This window comes from Camellia sinensis, chromosome 15, assembly GCF_055761805.1.
Source record: "Camellia sinensis isolate YWXY chromosome 15, ASM5576180v1, whole genome shotgun sequence".
NCBI classification, from domain to species: Eukaryota; Viridiplantae; Streptophyta; class Magnoliopsida; order Ericales; family Theaceae; genus Camellia; species Camellia sinensis.
In genome coordinates, this window is record NC_138975.1 from 104,285,109 (window position 1) to 104,306,226 (window position 21,118).

Genomic DNA, 21,118 nt, shown 5'->3' on the forward strand with positions numbered 1-21,118 from the left:
GCAACATGTGAGGTGTATATAAACCACAAGAGTTTGAAGTACTTCTTCACACAGAAACAACTGAACATGAGACAACGGAGATGGTTAGAACTGATAAAAGACTACAACTTACAAATTTTGTACCATCCAGGAAAAGCTAACACCGTTGCCGATGCACTGAGTCAGAAATTGATTGGAAATTTAGCCTGTTTACTCACCAGGTAGAAAGAATTGCTTTGCGACCTTGAAAAATTTGAAGTTGAGATTGTTTTGCGTGAACAAGGTGGAACAGTAGCTGCTATTTCTACTCAACCGGCACTTATTGAAGAGATTAAAGAGAAACGGCAACAGGATGACTTCTTGAAGAAGATCATCGATGAACGGGAATCTAGACCAAGGCCGGGTTTCAAATTTGAAAACAATGTACTGAAATTTCAGGGAAGGTTATGTGTACCGAGTGATTCTGAACTGAAAAGAAGAATTCTGTAAGAGGGCCACAATTCAAAACTGTCTATCCATCCAGGAAATACAAAAATGTACCAAGACTTGAAACTGAATTTCTGGTGGCCGGGAGTGAAGAAAGAAATTGCTGACTTTGTATCGAAATGTCTTCATTGCTAACAAGTCAAAGCCGAACATCAACGACCCGCAGGCTTACTGCAACCCTTACCGATACCGGAGTGGAAATGGGAACATATCACCATGGATTTCATTGTTGGTTTACCTCGCTCCAGGGTTATTGTTGATAGACTGACTAAATCTGCTCACTTCTTACCTGTCAAAACAATTTATAATGCGGACAAATTGGCTATACTCTATATCGATGAGAATGTTAGATTGCATAAAGTGCCTGTGTCCATTGTTTCTGATAGGGACTCGAAGTTTACATCGAGATTCTGGCAAAGCCTACAGACAGCATTGGGTACTGAACTGAGATAGAGTAGTGCATACCATCCTCAGACAGATGGCCAGTCAGAAAGAACCATCCAGACTCTGGAGGATTTACTGAGAATGTGTGTCCTTGATTTTCAGGGAAATTGGGAAAACCACTTACCGTTGGCTGAATTCACCTGCAACAATAGTTTTCATTCAAGCATTGGTATGGCGCCTTTCGAGGTTTTATATGGCAGGAAATGTCGATCTCTTATCTGCTGGGTAGAAGTTGGAGATGGGCCTTTGCTTGGGCCCGAGATTGTACAGGAAACCACAAAAAAGGTGAAACTGATTCAGCAAAGATTGAAAACCGCACAAAGCCGACAGAAAAGTTATGCGGATGTCCGAAGGCGAGATAGAAAATATGAAGTAGGTGATCACGTTTTTGTTAAAGTGACACCGATGAAAAGGCAGACCCGTTTTGGGGTCAAAGGCAAGCTAGCGCCGAGGTATGTCGGACCGTATGAGATTATTGAGAAAATCACTCCAGTGGCGTATCAAGTAGCGCTTCCTCCTGAAATGGAGCATATGCATAATGTCTTCCATATTTCAATGTTGAGGGATTATCTTCGGGATCCCTTTCATGTTATTGAGCCTACCCGTGTAGTGCTAAGTGATGACTACACTTATGAAGAATGGCCTATTCAGATTGTAAACCAACATATCAAGAAGTTAAGGAACAAAGAAATTCCGTTAGTGAAAGTTGATTGGCAAAACCATGGTGGCGTATATGCCACTTGGGAAAGGGAAGACGATATTATCAAGAGATATCCTGAACTGTTCCCTCTGGATCCGGTATTCTTCCAAAATGAAGGTAATTAGAGTTTGGAGGACCAAACTCTTTGTGAGGAGGGGAGACTGTGACAACCCTCACCACTGATTAGTGCTAATTTATGCTTAAGCATGTTAAGTGACTGATTGACTGAAATTCTGACCGATTGATTGAGTGTATTAGTTTGAATGCATGTCTATTTGTTTGACTGCTAATGATCTGTTCACGTTTTATGTTTTAAACTGCAAATTGAATGCCTTATCGGCGGCCGAATCTGAAATTGATTGGTGTTTCATAATTATTAGAATTTATGTGATTTTATGGTAGATTTAATTAAAATTTGATTTGGTATGATTAAATTAAATTAAATAAAGGTAAAATACATCAACTTGAGTTTATTACCTAATTGCCACTTAGTGGCTTGACACCAGACCATCCCTTTTCTACTTCATTCATGTTGGTTACATCTTTTGTTCATCTTTGAGAGACCAAACGGTGAGTAAGAGAGTGAGATAGAGGAAAAACTTGATTTCAACAAATTTAGCTTGGAGACTTGAAGATTTTGAAGAGAGATTGCATAAGTGAGCTTCCTTTCTTGAAATTAAAGACTTAAGGTAGAGCTTTTGTCTTCTTGTTTATGAATTGAGTTGGTTTTTGCATTGTTTAGAAGAATGTTGAAGTCTAGAGCCAAGTTATGGCTCAAAATGTGGAATAGTGAGCTTGAATCATGCATACATGTTTACATTCTTGAATTTTGAGGTTGTTTTCATAGAATCCTCACATGCATGTCCATATTTGGGTTATAGTTCATGAATTCATCATGTTTTTGGAAGTTTTGACTCATTTGATTATGTATTGGAAGCTTTGAAGTTGATTAAATTCATGCATGTTGCATGTTCATCATGTTCTTGAAGTTTTGTTTGGAAATGGGTTCAATTGAACTACCTTTGGGCTTTGATTTTGCAAATTAATCTTTGAAACATGTCATATTATGAGTTTTAAAGTGTTTTCCAGAAAATTTGCCCAAAAGGATCGAATTTGATGCTTTAAATGTTAAGTTTCATGCTTGGAGACAAATCTGGAAATTCCAGATTTTGGATCCACGCTCGAGCGAGGAACTTCACGCTCGAGTGTACACTCTGAGTTAATGCAGTCCGCTCGAGCAAGTAAAGTAACGCTCGAGCGTGAAATGCGTGTATCCAGTACTTTGCATGTGTTTACAGTTCGCTCGAGCGAGGACTTGTGTCTCACGCTCGAGCGGGGGTCGAGCACCCATCGAGCGTGAATTTCATGCATCCAGTACTTTTACAGTCCGCTCGAGCGAGGAAAGTCACGCTCAAGCGGGATCCTTTGTCTGCATGTCCGCTTGAGCGTAGAAAGCCATGCTCGAGCGAGACCCCTGTTTTTCTAAAAATTTTGAAAAGTGTTTTAAAGCATATCTTTGCATCATCATTTCATCCTAGGCATTCCTAGACCTTGTTTAAGGCATCTTAATGAGAATATTGATGTAGAACCACACCGAGTCAAGATAGGGACTAAGTCATTGATTCCCAAGAGTGTAACTTAGCGTGTGTTCGTTCTGTAACTGTGTAGGGTTGGCATCCGAGGATGTTCACTAGCCTATCTGTAACCCAGAACTTTGTGAGTAACAATGTTGTAAAAATATATTCAATCATGAATAATTTTTGAATGATCAACTGTACTGCTTTCTGAAATGATATTTCTTACAGAACGAGTGCTTGTCCTATTTGCGAACTGTATTCGTGGCATCCATAGCAATTTACTATTATTGTACTGTAATGCTACTGTCACAGAGATCTCTGTCGGTTCCCATGTTTGGAACCACTACTGTTTACTGATATGATGGCCATCAACTGACTGTTCGGTCTGTTAAGACTTACTGTACTGTTTTGCTATGGGATGTACCACATATGACTGCTATGACTGAATGATTGATATACTGTTATAACTGACTATTTTAAATACTGAAATGACATTCATTCCTAACCTCTTTACGCATATGTTATTCACTGGGCTTTAGCTTACTATTTATATATATATGTAGGTGTCAAGGCACCAGATCGGAGTTAGGAGCGTTGGGTTAAACTCCCTTTTTATCAAGCCAACCAACGTGCCTCACTGCGAGGTTCCAACTGTGTCCAAGCCAAGGTTGCTTCGGGGTGTCTTAGATTCCCTCTTTCTGTCTCTATTTTGTATAGACTGTATAGACTTGTACTGTACTGTTATGGTAGGGATTTGGTCCCTAACCTGAATGCCTGTATATGACGTATGTACATACTGCTTTTGTTTTGAATGTGAATATATATGAAAAGTCTTTTTTGCATACAGACTGTCACAGCTCATTAGACATCTTTTATTACTGTTTGGCTTCCACCAGCTCCTGTACTCTGTATTACTGTTATTACTGTTAAGTAGGCCTTCAGTAATCACGGATTACTGTCTGGTTGCGGTGCTAAACCCATAGGGGCGGGTTTGGGTCGTGACAGTAAAGGATATAAGGAAACTCCCGAGATACGTTAAAGGTTAAGTTCTTCATCCCCCTCTTCTCTCTCAATATAATCAATCTATTCTATCCTAACTCGATCGTCGGAGTGTTCGTTGGGGGATTACCTCCCCCCTTGAACCTTTTTACAAGAACATTCCGTGGACTTCAAGGCCAATAGACCTGTTTGTAGCATGGATTAGCCCGATCCATCCTTCGTTGGAACCATCACATCATGAGTTGGTGCCATCTTTGGGAAGACCTAACTCCGATCGACAGTTGTGTTCATTATCACCAGAGGGAATCCCGTCCTCACCCCTCTCCTATGTCAGGGTAGATGTAATGACCAGGTCCATTGCTTCCCAACACAATGCTGAGGATCCTGAAGCTGAGTCCTCTAACTGGAATAACTCACCTCCGTATTTCGCAAAACTTACCAACAGCGTCAACCGTCTGACCGAACAAAACCAAGCCCTGATCAACGCCTTACTCTAGGGCGATTTATCTATTCCTCCTCCACCACCACAAATAGTTCCCCCGCACCCCGAACAAGCCCACAATCACTAACAACTCCTACCCCAAATGCCCTACGGAACATTTTCACCCTTCGCCCCATGCCCTCACCCGTCGAGTCTCGATGGTTTACACCCCCCTCCTTTAGGCTCGCAGCTTCGGTAAAAGATGCCATCAACTTTCCATAATCACCCCCCACCGCACCAGGCCGTCGCTCACAACGGCGAGGCTAGCAGTGTTCAACCTTCGATTCCTGCTTGCAGGGATAATGCCTCTGTTTGGGACGAGGAGCTGAGGGCCATGAAACTGCAGTTGCAAGAGGTCATGCAAGACATGCAGCACAAAACTTCCTCTACCATCGACTCTCCTTTTATCGCCTCCATCAGAGATAAAGCTCTCCCTTCCAAGTTCAAAATGTCATCGATCGACACGTTTGATGATACCACTGATCCAGTCGACCACGTGGAAGCATATCAGACACCCATGATTCTCTATGTCTTCCCCGATGAAATTATGTGTTGCATCTTCCTTGTCACATTGAAGGGGTCGACGCGCCTATGGTTTAGCCAGCTTCCTCCAGACTCTGCCACCTCCTTTCATCAGCTCAGCGAGACCTTCTTGAGCCATTTCATCGGTGCTCAGCAGCAACGACATCTAGCAACCTAACTGTTAAACATCCGGCAGACGAAAGGGGAGTCATTGCTCAGCTTTTTCACTCGTTTCAATATCGAGGCCTTACAAGTGGAGGAAAATGATGACAAGGTCATTCTCAACACCTTCATGGTTGGCTTGTGCCCATCAGATTTCCTTTTCTTCCTTTCCAAAAATCCCCCGTCTGCCATGGTCGCCCTTCTTGCCAAAACCAAAAAATATATGAATGTCGAGGACTCCCTGACAGCCTTCCAAGACTCTGCATCTAAAAATCCACCCCCCAAAGACAAAAGAAAAGAACCCAAACACAGGTCCTAACAATATACACATCGACCCCGCGGTACACAGATTGATCGACTCGGGCAGACCGACCAGTACCTACTCACCCGCTTGGTCAGTTCGAAAGGTACACCCCTCTCAATTCACCCATCGAGCAAGTCTTGCACCAAATTCAACGAGATTACAACCTGAAATGGCCTCAACCATGCAGATCTCCCTCCAACCGGCAGGATCAATTTAAGTATTGTCGTTTCCATCAAGACCACAGCCATAACACTGAGGAATATGTCAACCTTAAAGCTCAAGTCGAGAATTTGATCTGCCAAGGGCATCTCAGCCGATTCACGGTAACACATCCCCAGCAAAGGCCGAGGACTGACCCCTCGGGCACAACCACCGACGCACTCCTCCCCGACAACCTATCCCAAGAGAAATGATGATTGGGTCCCACCACAACTCTAAGCACAAGGCCCCTGCCTCCCTGGTCGATGAGATCAAAGTCATCACTGGGGGGCTCGCGTGCGGCGGACCATCTCGGTCGACACAGCGAGCTAAGCTCAGAAAAATCAGACAAGGTTCTGATAAGGAAGTAACAACACTGGACCGCCCCTACAAACAGCCCAAGCAATGGTCTAAACCAATCACCTTTACAGAGGCAGACTGCACAGGTATTCGCTACTGCTATGACGACCCCCTAGTCATTTCCGCTCTCTTATCAAATTACAAAGTCAGATGAGTACTTGTCAACAATAGCAACTCTTTCGACATCATTTTCCTCAACGCTTACCAATAGCTTAAGGTTGGAGGAGAAAAGTTGTCGCCTCTCCAAACCCCACTAGTCGACTTCACCGGAGATCAAGTGACCTCCATAGGCTTCATCGATCGCCCTATCACCATAAGAGAATATCCACGGTAGTCCACCACACTACTTACTTTCCTTGTCATCGACTGCCCTTCTACTTATAACATCATACTCGGTCGCACTGCTCTCAACGCCCTTCAAGCTGTCACCTCTACCTACCATTTGGCCATGAAATTTCTGACCGATCAGGGGTTCAGCACAGTGAGGAGTGAACAGACGGTGGCCAAAGAGTGCTACGTCGCCTCGTTAAAGGAAGTCAAAATGAAGGAGGCTATAATCATCGAAGGCCTTGATGTTCGAGACAATGAAGAGCTAGTTAGAGGTGAACCAGTGGAAGAACTACTCGAAATACCCATTGACCCCACCAATTCAACAAAAACGACTAAGATTGGCAGCCAGCTGTCCTCTCGGGCCAAGGCCGACCTCACGGCCCTCTTAGCTGAGCATAAGGATGTCTTTTCTTGGACTTATTCAGACATGCCAAGTATCGACCCTTCTTTTATTACCATCGCTTTAGTATCAAGCCCCAGTTCCGACCATTCCGCCAAAAGCATCGCACTTTTCATCCAGAACGCAACAACCTTATTGCCACTGAGGTGGACAAGCTGTTGAAAGCCCAGTTCATTAGAAATGTAGACTACCCCAAATGGCTATCCAACGTAGTCTTGGTCTACAAAAGCAATGGCAAGTGGAGACTATGCGTCGACTACTCCGACCTCAACCGAGCCTGTCCTAAGGTTAGCTACCCATTTTCCCGAATCGATCTACTAGTCGACGCAACGGTCGGCCACTAGATGCTCAACTTCATGGATGCTTTCTCCAGCTATAATCATATCTTAATGCATGCAGCTGACAAGGAACATACCTCCTTCATTACTAACAGAGGAACTTACCAATACTGGGTGATGTCATTCGGTCTGAAGAATGCAAGAGCCACTTACCAACGTCTAGTTAATGCCATTTTCAAGAAATAGGAACATGAAGGTTTACGTCGATGACATGCTCGTCAAAAGCAGACTCTTCTCCTATCACCTAACAGACCTACGAGAGACCTTCCAAGCCCTATGCAAGTATAAGATGAAACTGAACACAGAAAAGTGTGCCTTTGGCGTCGGATTTGGTAAGTTTTTGCGGTTCATGGTCAGCCACAGAGGTATCGAGGCCAATCCGAAGAAGATCAAAGCCCTAATCAAAATATAATCTTCCCAAATGGTAAAGGAGGTCCAGCGGCTCACTGGTAGAGTCGCCGCCCTCAACTGATTCATTTCCCGAGCAACTGACAAATGTCTTCCATTCTTCAAAGTTCTCCCGCAGGCTTTCGAATGGAACACCAACTCCAAGAAAACTTTCCAACAACTAAAGTAGTACATGGCTAATCCTCCTCTCGTCTCTCAAGCATTGCTGGGCAAGACCCTCTCCCTTTACTTAGCCGTCTCCAATACCGCAGTTAGTGATGCCCTCATCAGAGAAAACGGCTCCATCCAGCACCTGGTTTACTATATCAGCCGTGCACTTCGAGAGGCAGAACAGAACTACCCCTTGTTAGAAAAAATTGCCCTCGCTCTTGTCATCGCCTCCAGATGCCTCCGAAATTATTTTCAAGCCCACTCCATAGTGGTCCTCACTGACCAGCTTTTGAAAAAGGTTATGCAACAACCAAAATCATCAGGCAGACTCATGCAATGGTTCGTTGAACTAAGCCAGTATGAAATCTCTTACCAACCCCAAACAGCTATCAAAGGCCAGGCCGTCGCCGATTTTATCTTGGAGTTCACCAATCTCACTCCGAACACACCCCCTTCACTAGCACGCGTCACCACTGAGGTGGAAGACCCCCATTCCTAGTCTCTTAGTGTCGACGGTTCATCCTGCAAAGAGGGTAGTGAAGCTGATTTAATCCTCAACACCCCAGAAGGAGAATACTTCAAGCGCGCCCTTCGATTCCTATTTGCGGCAAGTAACAACTAAGCCGAATATAAAGCCCTCATAGCGGGTCTCTGCCCGGCTAGAGACGTTGAAGTCAACTATCTCCGAGTGTTTAGCGATTCTCGATTGGTAGTCGAACAGATAACGGGCGAGTTTGATGCAAAGGAGGAAGCCATGCGATCATACAGGGACATTGCTCTTCCTCTGACCTGCCTCTTTAACAGCTTTCATATCAGACATGTTCTTAGGTCAGAGAAGTCCTAAGTAGATAAAATGGCACAGTTAGCCTCAGTTGATCAATCAAACCTCTGCCATGGCATCCGAGTTGAGTACCTGACCCATCTAGCAATTTCACCAAATCAGAAAGTGATCTATCTACTCCAGAATGAACCTATCCCGTGGGCCCAGGACATTATCACATTCTTAGAACAGGGAACACTACCCCAGACAAGAAGGAGGCCGCCAAGATCAGGATTCGGTCGTCAAATTATGTCCTTATCGGAGACATCTTGTATAAAAGAGGATTCTCACGGCCATACCTCAAATGCCTTAATAATGATCAAGCCACCTACGTCATGAAAGAAATACATGAAGGAGTCTGCGACAACCACTTTGGGAGACGGTCTTTAGCTCAAAAAATCCTTTGCACGGGGTACTTTTGGCCCACACTCAATCGAGACACCATCGACTTTGTACTCAAAGGTGACAAATGTCAGCGTTTCGCCAACATCCCTTATGCCCTTCCAACAGAACTGATCACACTTAGCAACCCTTATCCCTTTGCCAAGTGGGGCGTTGACCTTGTAGGCCCCTTGTCGACCGGCCGCGGCCAAGTAAAGTTCGTCGTGGTCGCCATTGACTACTTTACTAAATGAGTAAAAGCAAAATCCCTTGCCAAAATTACTGAGCGAAATACTACCAGGTTCATTTGGCAGTCCATTGTATGCCGATTCAGGACTCTTCAAGCCATCGTCTCCAACAACAGCAAACAGTTTGACAATGCCAAATTCAAAGCATTCTGTGATGAACTCAACATCAAGACCTGTTTCTCTTCCCCAGGCCACCCTCAAGCTAACGGTCAGGTGGAGGTCATCAACCGCTCCCTACTAAAAATCATCAAGACCAAGTTGGAAACTGCTAAGGGCCTCTGGGCAGAGGAGTTGCCAAACGTGCTCTGGGCCTATCGGACAACCGCCAAAACTCCGACTGGAGAGACCCTGTTTCGCTTAACATACGATGCCAAGGCAGTCATCCCCGTGGAAGTTGGCCTACCAACGCCTAGGGTTATCCACACTGATCCACAACTAAACAAAGACTTTCGGAGGGTTGATCTGGACCTCATTGAAGAGCTACGAGACTCAGCCTCCGTCCGACTAGCCTCGTACCAGCAGAAAGTAAAGCAGCACTACAATCACAGAGTCCAACACAGGGAGTTTGCAGCCGGAGATCTGGTCTTACGAAAAGCAACCCTTGCCACCAAAAACCCCACTGAAGAGAAGCTAGTGGCTAAGTGGGAAAGACCTTACATTGTCAAATCCATGCCGTAACCAGGCACCTACCGTTTAAAAGACATGGAAGGCTAAGACCTTACCCCACCTATGGAAGGCTGAGCACTTGAAGCAATATTTCTAATGACATGTAGCTCTTCCCCATTGTTTTGTTCCTTTTACTAGCAGCTCCACCTGTTTTTTGACATTTCAATGCAATGTATACATGGATAGTGGCACCACTGCGCATCAATGATAAACACATTCTGCTCTCTCCATTGTTTATACTATCAGCCAGACTGAGCACACTCCCAAAGGCGAAACATACAGCAGTTTTTATAACTTAACTTTATTACAAACTATAGTAACAAGCCGTTTTGTCAACGTTTTGGCAAATTGGTACATGAAATAGTTACACGCTTCGTCTAATTCATTTATAAACAATTTCATTACCAAATTTTACATCCTACCGTGCACAAATTCATTATAAACACAAATTCTTTACCAAGTTGTAAACACAAGTTCTTCACAAATTCTTTACCAAATTGTAAACATAAGTTCTTTACAAATTTCAACCATTCTCTACAATGAGCTCTCACAAAAAAAAAAAAACAAAACAAAACAAAACAAAACAAAACAAACAAACAAACACAACTTCAACCAAAACACAAAACGAACAACACTTAGGCCTAATCTCCCCTTTCCTTGCCCTCACTGGATTCAAAATCTTCTTCTTCGACGCCCTCATCCAGCGGGGTTTGGGCAATGTCCCCTTCTCCTGGCCTCACCCTGCTAAAATCAATGCCTGAGAAGAGCTCCTCCGCCCTATACTTAAAGCTTGTCCAGCCACTATCCCAATACATGCTCATCTCGTGCTTATAATAATCTGACTACTGAAACCGTTGAATTATCTCTTCTTTGGTTTGCCCCTCCACCAGCTCAGTAGCGGCCACATTTAATGGTCCAGCACCACCATCTCCCTCTCTGGCCAAGCTCCTCGCCATCGTTGTATCCATGGCCATTTGGAACGCTGAGAACAACTTAAATTGTTCCACTGCCGCAGTACACAGATCTGGATAGGCAACCTTCTCAGATACCATCATTCTAACCAACTCTGTCATTTTGGCCTTTTCTTCTTCCAAGGCCCTCTCCAAATCAGCGATGCATGCATCCGCCTCCTCCTTATCTTTCACGGCCGAGCCGCACAACTCTTCATTATTCACAAGGGCCTCCTATAATCTCTCTTTGGCAATGGCACAGGCTTGCTGACCCTCGCCAGTCCTCTTTTGCTCGCTCGCCAGCTCAAACTCTAGTGATATCACCATGTGGCGCACCACTTCCATCTCAGACTTGGCAGCTGACTGCTCGGACGTAACCTCACCCTGGCTCATTCTGGCGCGCTCAGTCAAGTAACTCTGCACCACCGCCAACACCTCCATCTTTTTTTCACTACAACAAAATGGTACTTTAATGACAAAATCACTTCGTCTCCAATAGTGAAATTTTCGTCACCAAATTGATCCGTGACGAAATAATTTCGTCACCACATTCGTCCCCAATTCGTCGTCACTAAAAGTACCCGGTGACGAAAATTTATTTTGTCACCTATTATTGGCATTTGGTGACGAAATATTTCGTCACTAAATGTTAAATATTTTGTCATCTATAATATCCATTTCGTCACCAAAATTAAATAAAATTTTATTATATTTATTTTGGATGACAAAATATTTCGTCATTAAAAATAGTGATAAAGTTTTTAGTAACGAAAATATTGTCACCAAAAGATGAAAAAAAAGACCCTTCAGTGACGAAAACTTTTTGTCAAGAAATATTTTAATTTAGTGATGAAATAGTGAATATGTGTGACAAAATTATTTGTTGGGATTAGAAAGTTTTAGTGTCAATTTTTTTCGTCACCAATAATAAATAATTTTTAAAAATTGAGGGGAGGGTTATATTTGCAATTTATATATTTTTTTCAATAAACAATACCTGTATATTTTAATAATCTATTAAATAAAATATTTAATACAAATCAATATAAAATTAACTTGTTCATTATCATAAAACAACCCAAGCAAAATACATGTCTCATAGTATCAAGAAATTAATATATAACATCCAAATTATAACATATTTTAGTAAAATCAAAAACTACAACACAATCAAAATAACTTGTGCATTTTAATAACCTGCTGAATATAATATCCATTACAAATCATTACAAAAACCTGTTCATTTGGTAATATCAACAAAAACCTGTTCATTTTAATCTATTCAATAAAATATCGACAAAAAGATAAGATCCATCACAATATAATCATAGCCCACAACAACATAGTCAAAATACATGTTTGGTAATATCAACAAAAAGTACAACTACACTGTGATGGATGTGTCTGGTAATATCAACAAAAAACTCTTGCTATGCAGGTTACCAAATTCGTTCATCTCCAATCTGCCATTTAAAAAAGAAAAAAGAAAAAAAAGACAACAACAAAAGGTTAAGGTAACCATTCACTAAATATGTTAATATGCAACCTATAAGAGAAAAAAATAAAAATTTCAAAGTAAATTTTAAACCAAATTTTTACCGTGCTTGTTCCGTAAATTTTTACAACTTACATTAGTTCCTCCCAAGGTGTTCATAATATTTCTTGGCCTTGTAACGACTATTTCAAAATTTTACTCCCTAACGGCCTATTTTCAAGCCTAAATGTTTTCCAACCGAGAGTCCTATGATTGTTCTGTAAGTTTTCACAACTTATGTTGATTCCTCACAAAGTGTTCGTGATAATTTCTGATAATTTCTGGTTTCAGCCATTGTCTTTTTCCTTTGACCATTTTCTACAACTATATAACATAATTCAACTTTAATTGGAAAATATAGACAATATAATTATTCACCATTAAATAAAAGAAGAAAAACATAATCCCAATGTTTCGAATTGTAATGCATATATTTTAACTCCAAATATTTCATAACAAGGAAGTTCCAATCCCTTGAATTAATATTTCGCGCAAAAATTTTAAATCATATTGTAGAGTAGTGAAGGTTTCCATGGAAAAAAAATCAAGACAAGAGATCCTCTTCTTAAAAGAGGTGATGTTCCTGTATTGCATATATTTTAAATCCAATTAGGATTGATAATCATTGATGCTTAACATAATTATGTCTTGCATTAATCATATATTACATTTGATTTTCTAATTGTTATACATTATGCAATATTGCAAATTCTAAAAATATTTTTTCATAGACATCCTAACCATATTTGTATTTTTATTTATTTTTTGCTATATCGATGTATAGAATTTTATTACTTTTTAGATATGGTAGAGTATGCAGAGAAACCTTACAACAGTGGTAGTAATAGTACAAATACGCCATGACCATGATCATATGTTGAATGAAGAATATGGAAGCTATATTTATCCTACAAATGAGTCACCTTCTATCTCTTATAACAATAAGGCAAAGCACCAGCAGCAGTAGCAGCTCAGGCAGAGCAGCAGCATCTCCCTAATTCTAAAACTATCAAGTTGCTCCATAATTCTAAACAATGGGATCTTTTGATAAGGCAGAGCAGCAGTGTAGCCACAGGCAGAGCAGTAGCAGCAGCCACAGCAGTCAGCTGCAGCCAAGGCCAAAGTCCACAGACACAGCAGCAAACAGCAGCCAGCTGCAGCCCAGATCACAGTCCACAGACAGAGTAGCTAATACTACAGCAGCTGCAGCTGACTGGTATATCGCTCACAAACTCATACGCTTATAACAATTTGAATCTAAATAATCATAATCCGAGAGACAAAGTGTAACAAGTTGAACCTTCAAATATTACTTAAATGTTTTATGATCAACTCCTCTGATGATTTATTGCGTTTCTTTTTTTTTTTAATTAACTCCACTTATCAATAAAAAAAAATCATTATTGTTGATATATGGTTGTGGAAGAACATGGGCTTTTGAGCATTGCAAGATTTGAAATTTGAAGCAGCCTTGAAGAGTTTTAAAATAAAGTAAAAAGACAAGTTTTTAATATATACATACTATGTTACCAGAAACATATTATAACTTTAAAAATGGGTAAATTCACTTGTGATATTCCCGTTGATGTTATGTATGTGTGTGTGAGAGAGAGCAAGTGAATTACTCATCCTACAAGTTGCTTTCAAATTTGAACACACAATACCATCAACCACACATTACACATGTCAATTTTTAAAACATGAACCAAAGAAACAAAATGATAATGCATTACAATAGGATTTTCTCTAAACAATATGAAACATATAGCTCCTTTTCTCCCACAAACATATGTTTTCAACTAATCTATCATGTTATTCTTTATTTGTAATAGCTATCTCTAACTCATTCGGCTTTGGAGGACACAATGCGGTGATTGCTTTCACTCCATTTTTACACCCTAAAAAGGACTCAAGGAAAGAAATTCCCTGCAAAATGAACATAGAACAGAGGGTCGGTTTATAGAACCTGTGCATGTGCATATAATCTTTCATGTGTTCTACAAACAAAACCTGTGTTTCTTTTTTCTTGACAAGTATACATGTCATACATAACTTGTCCATTTATATAAATACATATATTACAAAACTAAAATCACTTCCTACCATGTCACATTTCAGACAGCTGCAGCCAGGGCTCAGTCAATGTCAACTAATTGGCAAGTTTTTTATTATGTAACCCCAAATTAGAACTGGTCAAATCTCCTCTTCAATTCCAGCACATTGCCCATATTCAGTGTTTATTCGCTTTGTACACAAAATATATAGGTAGTGGGAACCCACGTCCAGTTGTTAAAGTAATATAATTTGTTAAAGTAGTTTCCTATTTGGGAGCCACGTGCATATTTCAGTGTTTGTGATGTTTCTCGGGATTTTACGTGCATAGTTCACTATCTTAGTTGAAGAAGAAATTTCTACTAAATTAGCATAGAAACATAATATATTGAGTTAAGTTACGATCCTTATAGTATTGAGTTATGTTATTTCTTATAATCAAATTTTACAAATGACATAATTTCCATATGATATATATCCTCCTTTTATAAGTAATGATTAAGAGTATATAGATCATATGGAAATTATGTCATGAACCCAGATTCAAATCTATGTTAAGTTTCTAATAAACCCAGATTCAAATGTTTTGTTAAATTAAGAACAACCAAACTCAATCTCTATATTTGAGTGCTCTATCATCTCTCTATTTTAGATATTGGTTAAATGACATGTTGGGTATGGGCAACTAACCTTAACTTCAGATTCCTTCACAGTTTTGATCATAAATAAATCATCTTGTGTTAGGTAGAACAAACATCCACTCTTGCCAGGGGAGGACAGTTCCCTAAGGGCATCGCTTCCGCAAATAGCCAGCATGTAATCCGCAGGATCTATTGCAAACATTTCCCTAAGATGTCTAAATATCCAACAATGCAATTATCACAATGATGTTGATGAAATAATGAGAGTTCAATCTTCCAAAATTTGGCGATCCAAAAAATAACTAAACCAAATCAATTTCAAATCAAAATCCGGGAAAAAAAACCTACAACATGCTCAGTTGAATTTCTTATAGAGTATATACCTAAACACCATGGGACAGTAGACCTTCCATCTGAAGTCCACTGACTGGTGTGGCGGTGTGCATTTCGATCCTTCAGTTGGAAACCTAGTCCAGAACTTCTCCTTGGGATCAAAATCCGCTAGCTTAAGCGCCCGTGTAATGGACGCATGCTTCCCAACAAAGTATCTACAAATCAATAAGAATTTCACAAAACACAAAACGAACCAAGTAAAACCCAATATCCAAATAACGTCAACAGATGCAACAGATGTAAAAGCAAAAGCAAAAGAATCCAATCCAATAATCAACCTGATACCCAGTTGGAGATTAAGCATCAATTCATAATTCTTATGTCCCTCGGATATCATCTGCCCTTGTTTCTTGACATCAGAGCCTTCATACCAACAAGGACTCTTCCTCTACTGCCCAGCAGGAGCTCCTCCACAAGGAGATTCACTCCCAACCCCAACCCCAATCCCATCTCTATAAAAAAATTGAAGCCTCCACATTGTCTACAATATCACAAGTAATATCCCCAGCTTCACCATCAGATTCCCAGATACAAATTCGGGAAAAATTGGCATTCCTCTCAGCCAAACTACCTCTCCCACCATCCACCGACGATCTCTTCCTGGACGGCAGCAACACGAAACACGGCTTCTCAGGCTGCCGATTATGCAAATTATCACCCCAAATCCCAGGATAAGAACTCCCATCAGGCCAAGCAAAAACCCCATTTCCTTTAGGAACACCATCTTCCCAATTCCCTTCATATCGATTCCCATTAGCCCAAATCAAAACCCCCTTACCCAGATTCAAACTTATAGTATTGAGTATATATGAACTTAATATGATAATCTGCTCCTTTTAAATAGATTTCTAATTACCCTTCTATATTGATAATCTGCTCCTAATAGATTTCTAATTTCTTTAAAAACTATATTAAACTTAATATATAAAAAATTAAAGCATCAATTGCCTATCTATTGATAATCCAGCAAGCACATCATTGTTTGTACCTAGGAGAAATCCAATTCAAAACAAGTTTCCACTAGGTTTTTTTTTTTTTTTTGGGTTTCCAATTGGAACATCGAATTTGTATACAGAGCATTATATGTATACAGAGCATTATACAGAGCATATTTTATATGTATATAGGGCATATTTCATATGTATACAGAGCATATACATCAGAAAAATACATCAGAGGGAGCATCGAGAGAGAGAGAGACTAACAGCGGTGGTGTTCTCCGATCGGCACAGCAGCGGCGGTAAAAAAAGGAGGGGCTAACGATCGGCAGCAAGGGTAGGAGAAACCAACGGCGGCAGTGAGGGCTGTCGGCGGTGGGTTGATGCAATGGTAGCAGCGGCAGTGAGGGAAATAGGTTTGAACCGAGTATAACGTGTGTGTATGTGTGTGTGCGTGAGAAATAGGTTTGAACCGAGAAATTATTGTGTGTGTTTGAGGCGCCAAAACTTTTTATTTCCCTCCTAAAATATTTAGTGACTAAATTATTTATTGGTGACAAAATTATTTCTTCACCAAAGATAAAAATATTGGCCACAAAAACCGTTTTGTCACCAAATGATATTAAAATATTAAAAATTATTGGTGATAAAAATATATTCGTCATTAATAATTTTATAATTGGTGACTAATTTTTTCGTCACCAAAAGTCTCAAAATTTTGGCACCCTCCGAAAATATTAGCGGGAAAATATTTTGTGACAAAAAAAATATAAATGATGACGAAAAATAATTTTGTCACCTAATTTTTTTATTATGATTTAGATTGGTGACGAAATTTTATTTTTGTCTCCAAAAATGGTACATTTGGAGACGAAATATGATTTTCGTCATTAAAAGATACGTATTTCGTGACAAAAAAAAATTTCGTCATTAGTTTTCGTCTCTAAAGACTATTTTTGTTGTAGTGTTTCCCTCTGAGTGTAGGCTAGACCCTTTACACAAGCGGTCTACACTGCTGTTCTCCAACTAACCATCTCCCTATTAAGTTTTGCACTTGCGTCCGTACCTCTTCTAACTGGGCTGTCAGTGGCTCCGCTTCCACCTTCGGCCCCACCGCCTTGCCTAGAAAGGCAACAGCTAGGGTCACTGCTTCCATCTGCGCTGAGCAGAATCCTCTCAAGAGATCGACCTCTGTAAATTGTGCCACACTCCTTACGGCCGCACAGGCGGTCTGTGGCCACCCTCGTTTCATCCCCCATCACCTCCTAGGCAGCCTACCACTACGCAAACATGGTGCATGGCGATACTCAACGCAGCGCCCCTTTCTACTCTGCTCGCCCGCCCTACCCCCACCTCTTGACTTGGGGGCACTTCTTTGAAGGGCACGTCCTTAGGGGCAAGTCTGTCAGTTGATCGCCCTCTGGCAACCCTTCTTACTTATCCATTCCGCTTCTCACTTGGCTAATCAGGAGCCCGGCCAAACTCCCTACTCCCTACCAACCCTGGTCTCTTCTTCCCCTACTTTTGGGGGCCTCTCCGCCGCTCCCTCCTTCATTTTCTTCACCAAGGACCCTTCTTCTCCGCCCTTTGTGATAACTTTCCTCATCTTCTTCTTCAATACTAGCTCCACCTCCTTTTCGCTTTTCTCTTTCAACGGGTCTACCAGCGCTTGCAACGGCACGAAATCGGTTAAGTTCTTCTCGCCAAGGGCTTCGGTCGTGGTTTGACCGACCTCTTTGTGACCAACTTAGGCACTGGGCCTAATTGCTGCTCCTTGTATTTTTCGGCCCTTGCGAAAGCACATTTGTCTTCCATCTCCTACACCTTCTTTCTTATCTCCACCTCTCCTAGAGCTGGGTCTACTTCGGTTGGCTCAAGCCCTAGGTTCAGGGCAAATAGGGTCGAAGGTTGGACAAGGTCGTCCCACTTTAGTCCCTCATTTTCCCTCCCTCATTTTCCCTCCACTCCTTCACCTACTTCACCTTCCTCTTCGCTACAGTGACTTGGTGGGAACCTTCCAACTCATACGTACCCCCCTCTTGCCATTCGCTGACACGTAAAACTATCTCGGCCTCCAACCCTTCACCGACAAGGACAACCCCGCCACCAGTCCTCTCCCCGCCACCGCCTGCAGCGTCACCTAGGTCTTCTGCTGTCCTGAGGCTTTGTAGCATGAACAAAATTCATCCACCGTCATCGCTTCTCTCTCAGTAGCCCGTGGCCACGTGATTGCACAGGCGAATATTATCTTCCACGCATTCGGGATTAATTGCCCTGTGGCCACCTCCAGGCGGTTTAGCACGTCTATCACTAACTACGGGAGGGGCAACCTCAGGCCCTCATGCAACGCCTCTTCGCACAAAGTAAACTCCATCGACCGTGAGTCCGACACCCTCTCCTTCGCCATTGGCACTCTCAATTCCACCTCTGCCAGAATTTGATATCTACTACAAATCTCCTCCAGATCTTCTGTCGTTAACACAGATTTGTCCGCCTTCGTATGCTAGTGGTTAGGGGCCACTTGACTAATAGACTGGACCGCTGCCATCATCGCCGCTGGCACAGGTCCTACTGACCGCTCCACACCCCTCTCCGCCCTATACTGCTCCACTAACTCTACTGCATCATCCTCTCCTAACGACTCTAATCCTATGGATGTTGTTTTGTCTTGAGCCATCTCCGTCACGTTTTTTACTATCATTTCGGTAACAGGCGCTAGGAAATCTGCAATCTGAAAGAAATGAGAGTTCACTACGATGTAGGAACTCAAATCTGGAATGCGATGATTTTTCGAAATCAGGTAGGTACAGCGTATCACTACAAAGGCCCAAGGTTTGTCTATTTTCCAAGGATCGCGATTAAAATTCGCCAGTTTGAAAATTTCATCAAGTTAAAACCCCGCCTTTCCCACATCCTATACTAACCCTTCTCTTTCTACTAACGCTTCACCTCCCTCACCACTGGCCCCGATTGCCCCACATATACGGTCACGATTCGTCCGTCACCCCATCTCTCCTCTTTTCTCTCTCCCGTCTAATTCACTTTATATCATCACGTGCTTACTCGCTCCTCGAGCCCCGTGCGCCGTCACTACCTCTTCAGCTCTCCTTAGGGTCGGTCATCAAGCTCAGCCACCTTCGCGATCGGCCCTCCTTACGGTCGGCCATCCTGTTCAGCTACTCTCGCGGTCGGCCACCCTCACGGTCAGCCACCCTTACGGTCAACCATCCCGCTCTGTCACCTTCGCAGTCGACCATCCTTACGGTCAGTCATCTCGTTCAGCCACCTTCGCGATCGGCCCTCCTTACAGTTGGTCATCTCACTCGGCCACCCTCATGATCGACCACCCTTACGGTCAACCATCCCGCTCGGTCACCTTCATAATCGGCCATCCTTGCGGTCAGTCATCCCGCTCGGCCGCCTTTGTGGTTGGCTCTCCTCACGGTTGCCCAATCTGTTATACCACCTCCTCAGTTGGCCTTCCTTCGGTTAGCCGCCCTTTCCTATTCCCTTCGTTGGACTAAAGCTACACTTGGAAATAAAGGACTACTGATACTGATGGGCCCGCAAGAGGGTCCGGCCCACAACTCAGGACCCAGCCCACAAACTAAATATTAAAGCCTATTAACCTTGAGAAACCAATGATGGACCAAGACCAATAGCATTTGGACACCTGTTAGGTAGGGAATCAACCATGCAGGTAGACAAAGCTCCTGCAAAGTTATTGCACCCACACATCAGCCATTAATGAGGCTCTCGTAGCATTAAATGCGACAACCCCTTCATGCCAGAGGATACAGACTCACCATGAACGATACAAAGCTAGAATATAGACTTTTGGCCAACAAGACAGTCTGGAATGGACAAAGAAATGATAAGTAAAGGATATAAGGAAGCTCCTGAGATACGTTAAAGGTCAAATTCTTCATCCCCCTCTTCTCTCTCGACATAATCAATCTACTCTATCCTAACTCGATTGTCGGAGTGACCGCCAGGGGATTACCTCTCCCTTTGGACCTTTTTAGAGGAATACTCTGTGGACTTCAAGGTCAGCAGACCTGTTGAAAGCGTGGATTAGCCCCGACCCATCCTTTGTTGGAATCATTGCATCATCAAGCTCCAATGTATATTAGACGCTAACTAAGATCACTAGGAAAGAAAGCACAATTTCATGGTCCAAATCATGCATTCATCATATTTATGAGTGTACATTAGAGCCTGCTGTTTTACGATCATGTTAATGTGGAACCTTTTTCTCATTTTCTTTGAATGCTAAATCTAAGTGAAAATTAAGACAATACATTCCAATAATGTTGGAATAATGAAACTCTGAATATTGAAATAAGACATTTTAACAATATGATAAGTGTCATATTAATAAGCAATAATCATTTCTAAGATTTGTTAGTTTATATAGTATTACTCAATAAAAAAATGTTATTTTTCACCCTTTTATTTCACCTCATGTATATTCATGCAATAAAAATATATGCATATGTAGTACCCATTAAATTAAAATTTGCACTACCCCAAAAGTGAAGAATTTAATGAAATAATTTGGTAATGTATAGTTGTGCTTTTCAAAATATCTAACTAGTCTATAATTATTTGAACAATAATATTACACGTATCACATTAAATACCATTTATCTTATTT

The 21,118-nt window shown here is 41.7% G+C and overlaps 1 protein-coding gene across 1 annotated transcript; it reads left to right on the top strand.

Annotated features, from left to right (window-relative positions):
* The first annotated feature begins 7,860 nt into the window (after nucleotides 1-7,860).
* On the top strand, nucleotides 7,861-9,965 carry LOC145813179 (uncharacterized). Its single transcript, XM_082908450.1, has 2 exons — nucleotides 7,861-8,177; nucleotides 9,374-9,965. Exons 1-2 carry the CDS (start codon nucleotides 7,861-7,863, stop codon nucleotides 9,963-9,965), a joined length of 909 nt encoding a protein of 302 aa, XP_082764576.1.
* Nucleotides 9,966-21,118: the final 11,153 nt, after the last annotated feature.

What these genes read in the sequence shown, in the direction of transcription:
- LOC145813179 (XM_082908450.1), top strand. Translation starts at nt 7,861, where the DNA reads ATGGCTAATCCTCCTCTCGTCTCTCAAGCATTGCTGGGCAAGACCCTC. An exon ending in TCAGGCAGACTCATGCAATG is followed by an intron (nt 8,178 to 9,373) that starts GTTCGTTGAACT and finishes ATGCCGATTCAG; the next exon opens with GACTCTTCAAGCCATCGTCT.